This window comes from Myripristis murdjan, chromosome 10, assembly GCF_902150065.1.
Source record: "Myripristis murdjan chromosome 10, fMyrMur1.1, whole genome shotgun sequence".
Lineage (NCBI taxonomy): Eukaryota > Metazoa > Chordata > Actinopteri > Holocentriformes > Holocentridae > Myripristis > Myripristis murdjan.
Window position 1 is genome coordinate 6,770,258 of NC_043989.1, and position 13,200 is coordinate 6,783,457.

Sequence of the window (13,200 nt, forward strand, 5' to 3'; positions counted from 1 at the left end):
TAAATGTCATGTTTTGGTGTCAGTGCCTCACAATCAAAGGGCGAGGGCTTCTTTCTAGAGCGGCCATTCTGCACCGATGGCCAAAAAGAGCAATTTCCTCACGGCAGGAGCAGAAAACACCCCGGAATGCAATCCAACAACGGCTTGCAAGTTTTCAGAGTGGTTGTCAGTAGTGTGTGATCCATCCATCCTTCAGCATTTCATTTTTTTTCTGCTTTCATTTTTAAAATTTGTACAGCAAGGAGCCACAGCATTGTTTTCTCTCCACTCTCTCTTTTCATGACTAAAACAAACAAACAAACAAAATCAATCACTTTCACTCTCTCCATAGTCTGGGAAATGTAAGAAATCACAAACGGATGGGGAAGGAGATGAAGCTGGTAGGATGCACACCAAAACACACCAAAAACATGATTACATTTAGTCAGAAAATAATTCCTGGATTGGATTTCTCCATAACTTGCTCCAGTTAAGAGTATCGGATTCGTGCCTAAAATGGAAAATTTGATGAATGAGAGCGAGACAAAAAAAGGGCTACTGATATTATATTGACTTTTGAGATAATATATGTAGCCAATTGTTTGTAATAGCATAGTACACATTTTCAAAACAAATAATTTATGATTTTAATATGGTTTGAATATATAAATGGTAATATGTTGGTGGTTAAACACTGGATATTTTCCCCATATCGTTTCTAAGAAAAAAGTCATGACAGTAAAATGATTTGAGAGAGAGAGACAGAGAGAGAGACAGAAAGTGTGTGTGTGTGTGTGTGTGTGTGTGTGTGAGAGAGAGAGAGAGAGAGAGAGAGAGAGAGAGACAGAGAAACAGAGAAAGAGAGGTTGCAGTGATGCTGACAGACAGAGAAGCTGAGAGACAGACAGACAGACAGACAGACAGACAGGCTATTGATGTATTGTCTCTCCTCAGATTTCCTTGAAAGCTGATTAAATAACTGTGGCTCCCCAGGGCCTTGGCTAAACAATCAGGATGGTATCGAGCCCTCGAGGCAGTGTGTGTGTGTGTGTGTGTGTGTGTGTGTGTGTGTGTGAGTGTGTGAGTGTGAGAGAGAGAAAGAGAGAGAGAGACGGGGGTTGCTCTCTGTTCTCCTCTGGGGCCTTTAAGGCTTAAAGATTTATCGACATAACTCTTTGGATTGCTCGTTTGGGTTGCATACACACACACACACACACACACACACACACACACACACACACACTGGGGCCTTTTTCAGTTCTTTTCAACAGTTTGGTTCCTGCAGGAGTGAATCTCCTCCAAATGATACTCCTGGTGTTTTTGGGGCATGGTGCACCAGAACTCCAGCAGTGCATCGACTTCAGCTGTGTAAATAAAAAAGACCCGGCATAACAAGCAGGCCCACAACCCCAACACGTGGACCCCATTGCCACGTTCATTATTTCAGTTTGATGATAATTAGTAAGTTCCACATCTGAAGACAGTACTTTGTGTTTATGTTGTGCTATTTCGAGTGTGTTTTTGCAAACTGTATGTGGCCAAATGATGCCCAGATACATGTAGCAGGTTTTGTGAGTGAGGTGCTTCAGTGCTGAGGAGCCCCTGGGTGCTGTCCGTGGTGCTGAAAGTTTGTCATTGTACGTTTCCTTCACTCATAAAAACGTTGGATGGCTTAGCAGTCCTTTTCATCCCTTAAATAACATGGGTCAGAGCCTGTATGAATAGAGGCGAGGGCTTATATTAATTAAGGGTCTATATTAATTCATATAAGCTATATGCCAGGCTACAACTATTCTTGCACCTGGGTGTGTTATAAGCCACTCGTTTCTTTACGAGCAAGCAGAGCAATGGCTGCCTTTGCTTGCCCATTTGTCCACTAATGTTGGCCCCTTTGTTGCTTCAGGTTGGCTCACACTAAACAGATGCTGTAATAGCAACAACAGTGACGTTAACACGTGAACATGACCTCTGCCCTCTTGCTCTCTGCTGGTAGCGATGCCAAAGATGAATCAAATATGTTTCTTGCAGACATAAACAAAAAGGATACTGGTCTGAATGTGAGACACTGCCAAACGGCATTTAAAAGTGCATTGGAGGTGAGAGAGATCTGTCTTTACATGTGAGCAGGAGGAAGCCTCCATGTGACCGTGGCCTTAAATCGTCACCTCTCTTTCCTCGCTCTCTGACTCCTCATTTTTTCACGATTTTCTTCTGCACTTTATTCCGTCTCTCTTTTCATTTTTGTCTCACACCTACCTTCTATCCCTTCCTCAGTCTTTATTTCTTTCACTCTCTTTGTCTCTTCCATGCATTATCTTTCTCCCTCTTTTTCTGCTCTCTCTCCGCTCCATTTTGTTCTTTCCTGCTCTCCTGGCTGTTTCTCCCCCATTCTTCTCATTCTCCAGCATTCACTTTCTTTCTATTTTTTTCCCTTCACCTTCCTCTCTGTCCTGCTTCCACTCTTTCTCTCTCCTCAGTTTACCCTTTCCCTCCTGATTGTCTCATTCCCTCCCCCATTTTCATTCTCTTCTTCGGTCTTTCACCCATCATTTTCTTTTCTTCCTCCTTCTCTCCATCCTCTCCTCATTGGTGAGGAGGATCGATTCCTGCCTCTGCAGGAGGGAACAGAGTGGAAAATCTGGAATTTGTTCTGCATGACAAGCTTCTGCAGCGGCCAGCAGTTTCCACACCGTACCGTGTGTGTGTGTGTGTGTGTGTGTGTGTGTGTGTGTGTGAGAGAGAGTGTGTGTGAGTGTTTGTGTGTTGGGGGGGATGTTAGGATAGGGATATCCTCCTTTCTTCTCTTGAAGTGTTTTTGTTTTTTCTTTCCTTCTCTCATTGCTCATTCATAAAATACTTCCTTTCCTTATTTTCCTTCCTTCCTTCCTTCCGTCCTTCCTTTCTCCTCTCCTTCATCCCCTCACTCAAGACACCAAAGAGGTTGCAATGCCCTTCTTTCCTTTCTTCCATTCTTCAAAATGATTGGAAGATTTTTACGGAGATGTCATCGACACGACAGGCTCTGAAAAACCTTAATGGTGTTACAGCATTGCATATAAACACCACCAAGTCTTTTGAAAAACTGAGGTAACAAAGTTTCTCAGGACACAGGAGTGGAATCAAACCTCATTTTGTGTCAAATTAAGTGTGCAAAATGACCCAGTTCATTTCAATGTCCAGATTTGCACACAAGCTGTAGAAGACAATATTATAGCTTTCCCTTTTGGTTTTTTACCGTTCCATTGCTGTCAGGTGAAAACCTCGTACCTGCAAAATGTCGACTTCTCAGGAGCTATAAACAACAACCTTTTTGAGTTTATCCAACAGATTTAAAATGGTTTTAGCAGCTGAATGGGTAGCATTTTTTTTTAACCACTACAGAAGCATGTAATCAACTGAAGCCGCACTGCAACCCATCTTAACACGCCATGTCGGATGAGAAAATCCCACTTGTTTTGAATGCAGTTTCACTTGTTTGACGGATTTTTCCTGGGAACAAGTATGAATATGTTGACACAAGGCACAATATGGCTGATCAGAGCGTTAGTATCAAGAAAATGACACTTGATTCAAGAAAAGTCTGGAGACAAATTGCTTAGCAGTGGGAACAAGTGGGAGTATCTCATCCCATTGAAAGATCTTTTCATTTGATTGAAGGAAATCAAGATTTTAAGAGTTAACATGAGATTAAATGGCTTGCCAGGATTTCACACGATGACAGCCATATGTTGCGTTAACAGGAAACACAAAAGAACATGATCCCAAATGAGATGTGTAAATGGGTTGAAAAAGACAAAGTGACCCTCCTGTACTTTGGTTTTGAGACACCAAACTACACATCCGCTTGGAAAGAGTTCAGACAAACACTGAGCTCGCCTCTCCTTCTGCACATAAGCACACGTGCCAGCCTACACACAAACACACACACACAAACCCACATACTCACACACAGTAAAATGGCATTTTAGTTATGCTATCATGGATGTTTTGGGCTTGGTTGCGCTGTGACGGACCTGATGGTGTGGATATATTAGCTCTAATGGATTTTCGATGTAACGAATGAGCAGAAATTTCCCCATCGCTTGCAAAGAGTCACGACAGCACCGCCGCCACATTGTTATGCAAATGGTGCGGCGATGATGCGGTCTTTCAAATGAAGTCTTCTAAATGGGAGGCAGGCTCAATGAGGCAGAAAAATTTCTAAACACTCAGAGGGCAAGGCTTGTAATTTTTAAAAAGAAAATAAAAAAATAAAGCTGCGGACGTGCCGAGTCTCAGCGTCGGCGTATCAATTAATCGTACTTTTCGAGGCACAGGCCCAAATGGGGCTGGGAGGAAATATGACATTTCCCATTACCCACATCCATCCTCAGCAACACATTAATAACATCAAAATGTGGACGTCAAACTGCATTACAACGTGGCATTAAGACGGATTAAACTTACCATTGTTGTTTCAGCAATGGACCCAAAACTGTTGATAAAAATGTTGCAGGTTACGTTTACAGGTGGACCTGCAGAGAAAATAAAGAGGGAAAGAGAAAGAGAGGTCAAGTTTTTAACAAACAGGATGGTAAGAAAAAAAATGTTTTACACAAAAAAAAAAACAAAACAAAAACAAATTAATAGATAAAACAATGCTAAAAAAAAAAATAAGATGCAGTACATAAGAAATTAAAAATAAAGAAATCAAACAGGGCCAGAGTGTGTGTTTGTGTCCTTGTGCATGATTTGGGATTAGAGCGGCGTTGCGGTCTGCAGGAGAAATAAGTGAATAACAGACTGCAGGCGAGTAAACAAAGTGAGAGGAGTGGTTGGTAAAGTGGGAGTTAATGTCGACTGCACTGAATAGATGTGTGTGTAGTCTGGACTTTACTCTGCAACACCGTCTGACTCGACTCCCTGACTACAAGAGGAAGTTTGTTCCAGGGCAGCGGAGAAAGGGAAATGTCTTATTACGACAAAGAAAAGAAAAGAAAAGAAAAGAAAAAAAACTAGAGGAGGAAAATCAATTTCACATCCCCTTTCAGACTTAATAAAAGCCCTGTCTATCAAGCCCACGCAATATCAATAAACAGAGGATGTCATTTCAAAGGAGTCCAAAATAAAAAAAATAAAAAATAAATAAATAAATAAAAAATCGTCCTCCCTCACTATCCTGCTATTACACCCCGAGAGATGAGAGGCTGCGTTCAAGGTTGTTGTCAGATGAGCGAGTCAAGGTGAAAGCAAACAGCGCTCGGGTCTTTCTGCGGCCGGTCCATCGAAGCGCTGTATTACCAGGTTGTACAAACACAAATGCGATTACTTGGCGGCGAGAGGCGACTTCCAATGAGGCGCGTGGAGGGCGGCCAGACAAACAGGCCGGCTCTCATCTCCTTCAGGAACGAGACATGATATTGGCTTTAAGCGCTAAATCATATTGAGTGACCCCCCCTCTTTCCCCTTTCTCCCCACCACTCTTCCTCCTGGTCCAGGAAAATCACGGGTGCTCGGCCTTCAATTAAAAACTCGAGGCGGTGAAAACATGTCACATTTCACATTTATACCAGGAAGCATCGACAGTTTCAGTCCTGCACAGTGGGAGCTCATCAAAGTGCTGCCGGCCTGTCAAACTCGTCTTCCAGTCTCCACCAACCTGCCGTCCAGAGCAGACACACTTCAGATCTGACAAAAAACAACTGTCTCCAGGTCCGATTCATTTGAATTTGTAAAAACTACATTTTCACATACAGAAGCAAAACTCTGAGCTATGCATGAACATTTTCATACTTATCTGGCTGTAATATTATGTGGGTGAATATTTACAAAAGGAATTTGAAACATGTTTAACATGCAAAAAAAAGTAAGTATTGCAGCCTGACTCCACTAACTCATTACTCTCCCAATCCCAATGTATTTGTCATTAACACGACTCAGAATTGTCACTTTTTTTTATTAACAGTCTACCAAACCTCATGAGAAAGTTATCTAAAAAAAAAAAATTCAAAAATAAGAATAAATCTCAAAGCTCACTTAAAAAAAACACTATCTCATCACAATGCATACCAAATATTTAATTTATTGTATAACTTTTTTCTTTTCTTTCTTTCTTTCTTTCTTTCTTTCTTTCTTTTTTTTTTTTTTTAAAAACTATTTATTTATGAGCGAAGGTTACTTTCATAAGTCTGTCTGGGTTTCTTCAACCTTTCCTACACTTAAAAAAATGTGCTTTTTGTAGCCTCTTCTTTTTTTAACTGTGCTAAAATAACCTAAACTAAACTAAAATAAATCAAACTTCATGGCTCTGAGTATTATTTCCTGGTATTAAAAATGGATTGAGGATTGGATTGAACAGCCTACATGGGGCTTTTATTTCTGTTCGGCTCTGAAGGTGCACTTGCGCGCGGCACTGAAAAAGACACATAGAGTTGAAATGAGGAAACACTAGGAAGTCATCCCAGCACTTATGAGGTCTAAAGGGAGCTAATAAGCATCTGTAAAAAGGTTCCTCACCAGGAAATTACCCCTAAAGGGTTCCTTGATGAACCCACATGCAGTATTGGTATTAGTTTCTGGAAGTAGACTACTGCCTGAGTTTATTCTGCTTACAAAGCGGTTCTCCAGGGAACCTTCTGGGCCTCTTGGTAAATTATATCACAGGGAGATTTTCACAAAATACTAACACAGCATTACTGCAGTGCTTTTCCATATGTTTATACAGGCATCAGGTTGTTGTTACCAGAATAGCATCTTTGCATGACATGTGAGTGTAAATTAATTGTATCTTTAGACACAGTGTACATGTATGCATGCATGTATGTATGTATGTATATATAGCCTGATACATGCTGATCTCACTGAAGGTCAAACTCTGCCTCATGCATTCACTCACTCACACACACACACACACACACACACACACACACACACACACACACACACACACACACACACACACACACACATAAGCTCGTGTTTAATGTCCCTGCCTAAACTTCTAATTCCAGTAGCCGGCAGCTACTCAAAAATGAAGGAAGGGGTCTGGATTATTTTGATGGCCAATTACTCTCCCTGTCACAGTCTCAGTGCCGCTGTAGGCCACTGGAAGAATATCATCTGAGTCACTCACACACACACACACACACACACACACACACACACACACACACACACACACATTTACAAGCACGCACATTTTAACCCATAAACGAGAACCACAGGGATGAAGATATACGGTTAAGAGGAAAAAATCATTAAAGCTAGCCCGGGGCAATCATCCCCTATGTGACTTACATGTACAGCATCTAATTAAAGCAAACAATAGATTACTCACTGGATTGCATGAGGAAAGTAGAGGGAAGTAATCAAGAATAGGAAAAAAAACACGATAAATCAGCCAGGTTTTCTTCCATTGCAGGAAATAATGAAATGAATTTGTTCCACTGTTTCAAAAGAAGAGGAAGAGCTGCCAGACTAAACTGGTCGGAGGTTTAGCTCCTACTGAAGCGACCTGAACTACCAATGTGCTCATGAGACTGTGAGGCATTTTTTTCATGGGATAAATAAATCTGAATTGATCTGTTCCAGTGTATATCTCAACGATGGATTTCTCTGTATCTTCTTCTCTGGTGTTTATAACTGTTAAGAGCTCCATAATCCCTTGCATTTTGGGTTGGTCTCCTGTAGCTGGTTGGATTAGATTCTCACCACACTTCTTCAGATTATTTGGTGCCACCAGAGCTCAGGTGACGTCATTCTCACCTGAGCAAACAAACTGAAGTCAAAGAGGAAACACTGCAGAGTTCAGATAAACTCCTCAGAACATGCTGGCAGTGAAGAATTATGGATTACAGAGAAAAAAAAGAAGTATAGCGAGAAGCTTGTAAGTCTCTCTGCTAACCAAGAGTAGAAGCTGAAGTCACACAAAAAGCTGTAGCTTCTTAATTTATTGGTTCCTAAGTGTTTTAGACAGATTATTCAGTTGCACAGGTTGTTAGGTATCTGTAAATTTGATACTTAGTCTGTCATCTAAGAGCAAAACTGGTTTAAATCTGAGGTTTACCACTGTGCCACATGTATTGCAGGTTCTTATACGAGGAAGTGCTGAATTTCATTTGCATATCAATGTCTGTCATGATGTTGAGCGGCACAGGCTCCACCACTTCTAAAGTTAGCAATTAAAGAAATTCAAATCTTCTTAACCCTTTGAATTCTGATTTATCCCTCATTCCCCCTTAAGCTGCTCAAAGTTAGAAAAAAAAAAAAACTAAAAGAGAAAAAGCAGTTTTTTGCATATTGCGCAACATTGTCACTTCTATATTGTGTATCTGCTTTGTTGAAGTTACATCACACTTACACTGAATGAAATATTTCAAGCCAAGATGCCACTGTGTTATGGCTGCAGCGTTACATCAAACAGAAAATATCTACGTCTTGTGCATCATTTTACACATATTTCCCTTTAATTCAGCGGGACATGTTTGGTGTCTTTGGAAATCTTGGGATCTCCACTAGAATTTAAAATAAAGTTCTGTGGCTCTGAGCAAAACTCGGCCACACAGCATTTATTCACAAAGACAAACCCACCAAAGGGACCAGCAGGGTTGAAGTGGAGGGATCTTTGCTGTAGATGCTACTTGCACAGAGGCAGTGGAAGGATCAGCCCAGCCGGGTCGCCTGGGCATTGATGTCTGATATACAAAGACCCAGAAAAGCCAGTGAAAACAAGCTGCATTACCGATGATGCGTTTGAGTGCATCAGAAGTCGTATCTATAAACCAAACGGCATTACGGTATCACTGTGTTTTCTGAGAATAGCTTTGCAGGCCTAACTCAATTCCTCTGACACGTTCCCTCTGCATCCTGGCTTTGTTAAAATCCCCCCGCCTCGACTCTCACTACATGACTGAGCCGTGGCAGGAGGGACGCAAGTGGAGGGATATCATAATTTGTCTTTTCTTGACGTCCCTTGCGGCGTGTGACGCAAAAAGCCGGGGGAGAGACGCTAATGCCCCCTCCACTTCCTTCTTCTCCCTCCCACTCTCTTTTTCCACAGCAGTTCATTTAATAGCCATCCAATGAAGGAGAGAGAAGGGGAGAGGGAGGAGAGAGTGTGCTTTATAGCTTTCCAATAAAGACAGAAGATGGGGATGCAGCAAAAAAAGGAGACAGAAAGGAGAGAGAGAAGTGGATGTAGAGGAGGGGGAGTGTGTGGAGAGAGAGAGAGAGAGAGAGAGAGAGAGAGAGAGAGAGAGAGAGAGAGAGAGAGAGAGAGAGCAGAAAACGACAGCTCATTAACTGTCATGGCAGGCCAGGCTGGCAGTGTGAGTCACAGGCTACTGTAGCTGCAGAATTATTTGCCTTACTCTGTGTATGGCAAATGGTCTGAGCCCCATACACACACACACACACACACACACACACAGTCACACACAGTCACAGGCATAAATGAACACACATACACTAAAACATGGCACAGACACACATACACGCAAATACAAGGTAAATCCAAAGGCGTGTGTATGAAAGAACATTGCAGTAGATGAATGAATGGACAAATACAGCTAAACACACGTGCATGAGTGATCACACGCATGCACATGAAAGCAGAGTCACACACACTTAATTAAAAGGTACGTGTGCACAAATTAACACAACTACACAATATGTACTGATGCACACACACACACAAACTGAGAAACATGCATGCACAAATGAGCAAACCTACACCACATGGACAGATACACATACACACAAATGTGCAAATACACACATTCAAACACACAGAAATGCACAAATGAGCCCATGCATTAAATGAATGGACACATACACACAAACATGCGCACACACGAACTAGCGGGCAAACACACACACACACACACACACACACACACACACGACAAAAAAAAAAAAAAAAAAACAGACATGGAGCATGCAGCCTGAACCCCAAACACAACTGTCCAAACACACACACACACACACACACACACACACACACACACACACATAAATAAAACATACTAACACACAGTTTTGCGTGCATACATACTTTAAATATGCCACAGTGCCCCCTAACTTTTTCAGAAAATAACAAACTGTTAACAACTTTTTCCCTCCTGGCCACTCATTCATTCATTCATTCATTCATTCATTCACTCATGTGAGCCAATCGCATCGAAGCAAGCGATGGCTCACAAACTTGATCTATTGTTTAAGTAAGTGAGTATGAGTCGACAGTACTTTATGCAAAACAGAATGTAGAATGGCTCGGGTGACTCCTCTGTGAAAAAAGTGTTTATTTATTCTTTTGGACAGGCGAGAAATAATCTTGGCAGATAAAATCTAGTCTAGTAGCCCTTGGCATGTGAGCTGGAATGATAATTTCAGCCACTGCATATGCACATTCACAATATTGCTCTGTCTCACCCACACACAGCGGAGGCCAACTTAGGCCAGTGACTGTGCTGAAGCCCCGCTGAGGTGCGTCGGCCGAAATAAATCCCTCCCTTCTTCAGCTAAGCTCCACTTTCATTAAAAACAAGTGACAACAGCAATAAAGCAGAATGAAACAAAGCACTTGGCTGTGGCCCTCAGCACTTCTGCTAACTGCAGCGACTGCAGCCGGACGGTGGTGATGCTCAACATAATGCCCAGGCTGTCGTGCCATGTATATGATTTCACTATGGCTGCATAAAACCAATGCTTATAAACCAATTTGTACAATTCTGTGTCATTAGCACATAGATGAAGGTACTGTAGATGTCACTTTTTGGGGGGGAAATGAAGTTTTACTCTTTGATGATCTAATGCAAAATGCAACAAATAGTCTAGAAATTTACTGGTTCAAAGACATCAGACATATTTTCTTGTTTAAACCATCAAATAGGAAGCATCAACACAGAGACCTGATATATATGTAAAAAAAAAAAAAAAAAAAAATGCAGTCATGCCCTTTTCACACTAAATTTAAGGTTGTATCTTTCATCTTTCCGATTCTCTCACTTGCTTTACTTTGTGTATTATGGCAAAGGAGTCTATAGTTTGATCATTTAAAGACTTCATCAAAAGCTTTCTAGTGATATAATATACTCTTTTTCAGCAAAACCTTCACTGACATTCCTTACCTGGAAAAAGTGATATACTGATTTAATTCTACAGTTACAACATTCAAGAGAGAGCTGTCAGCAGAATGAATGCACTATAAAAGCACATCATTGTATCTTGACAGAATAGGCAAGTAGATATATCTACCATTCACAAAAATGAATAAGTTGTACTTAAAATGTAAAGGATATTGCAATTCACATAAAATGAATCCCCTGGCTATATCAGAGTGTCTACTCTGCTATTCTGCTATGTAAAAAAAAAAAAAAAAAAAAAAAAAATACTTTGATTATCGCAGCGTCTGTGCTCTTCAATGCCAAACCTCATTACCAGATAGTGAATTCATGTATCATGTGGAAAAGCAATACCACTCAGCTATGTGTGTGATACTGCCATGTGAGCCACATGATTTTGCCGGTCAGTCAAAATCAATCAGCCATACATATATGCATTCAGAAATTTAAATTGCAGGAACTGTATGTATATTGTAGCTATGCTGAAAATCCAGCACTCTTAAGGGAAAGTTACATACCCATGGAATTATATTGGTGTTATATACATTTTTTTTTTTTTTTTTTTTTTTTTTGGAAGAATTTGGGATTTAAAGGTTCTTCAAAGGTCATTGCCTCATTTAAACAATGCAAAAAATCTCCTAAATAGCAGCAAAAAAATGCTCTTTTGCTTACAACGTTGGTTCTCCCTATCTTTTATTATTTTTAGTGTCACATTAGTGGTTATCATTCAGTCATTTTTCACCTCCAAGCAGAAATGGCGAATAGAAAGAGACTGAGAGCATAATGTTTGGTCGTTATTCAGGAAGCAGATAAGGTCTAAATAGAGATGGTATGAAGATGACAGCCTGATAAACCTGCCAGACAAGTGCCTGCAATCGCTTTTTAATGATAAATCCTTTATTGGGTTTTCTATTCCCCATCGGCGCACTTGACGCTGGAGCAACCATCAAGCTGTCAGCTGAGGGTGGAGGTTGTGAGCTCAGACACGGACCTGCTGGCGCACCTCTTGTCATCGTTTCTTTCAAATTTTGTTTAAACTTGTCAAATCAAGGGATTCCACTTGTACCGTGGCTACCCAAGCAAAAGAGACGAGATGATAAGGTAATTGAATAAATAAAGGCATCCACCAAACAGCAGGGTATCTTTTGTCCAATGCATGGCAGGAAGACAGACTCTCAAATCCAGTCAGTACTTGTTCGTTTTAGTTTTCTTGGAGACAACAAACATCTCAATAAAGTGAGAAGCGAGAGGTACCTTTCAACCGGCTCCCTACTATATTCTGTTGCATTGTTTAATTCATTGCTGAATGCATGATGTGTTGTCCTAGCAATAAATCTTGGGGCGTCTCATTCATTCCTGTTGGCCAAGACACTATCCAACACTTCTCTCCCTTGCAAGTAAACCTCCATGATTTCAACTGTTGTCCATTTTTACATTTTTTAGCTTTGGAAGTGAACTCAACATGCAGGACACAAGCATTTACAAGAATAAGAAGTGAGAAAGACCCACCGTCTCTCCTTGGGTTTTGGTTTGATTTAACAACCTGGTTCAACTTACTTCAAAGTGACAGAAGAAAAGTTGGTGTCCGCACATCAGCTATATTGCTCTCGACATCTCCACGACCCCTAGGATCCCACTGCAGCATAGTATGGAGGTTTAATCAATGTCAGCTCAGGACCTCGACCTTTTCATGCCCCTGGCCGCTTTTGCTCTATTGCCATCTGCCCAGAATGACTCAAAGTGGAGCAGCTGAACTTTCTCACAAACAAAAACAAACCCGATACAGAGGAGCGGAGAAGGCGGTGATGGTGACAGTTCATTTCCTGCTGAGGACGATGGCGGATGTGCTGCGTCTGTCTAGGAAAGACAAACTGCCAGATGTGGTTGTTGGTGGTTGGCTTTTAAATGGAGAACTTCTTCCAGACAGCAGCATTATTCTAGACTCACTCATAAAGCATGAGCAGTGTTGAACCAGAGATAATTTAATATATTAGAATAATGATTTGTATTTATTTTGGTCAACCATCAGATTGCGTATTTGATTTATTCAGTTTCTGAATGCTTTAGCTCTCTGTATAATTTAAAAATATCCATTAAAAATATTCATTGGATCCACGTTTTC

General features: G+C 41.0%; 1 protein-coding gene across 1 annotated transcript in view; it reads right to left on the reverse strand.

Moving 5' to 3' along the window:
• glra1 (glycine receptor, alpha 1) overlaps positions 1-13,200 on the reverse strand; it is a 115,627-nt gene that overhangs the window by 55,466 nt on the left and 46,961 nt on the right. The window contains exon 5 of the mRNA XM_030062805.1: positions 4,426-4,493. Within this exon, the coding sequence (XP_029918665.1) occupies positions 4,426-4,493 (68 nt within the window). The remainder of the gene's footprint in view (positions 1-4,425; positions 4,494-13,200) is intronic.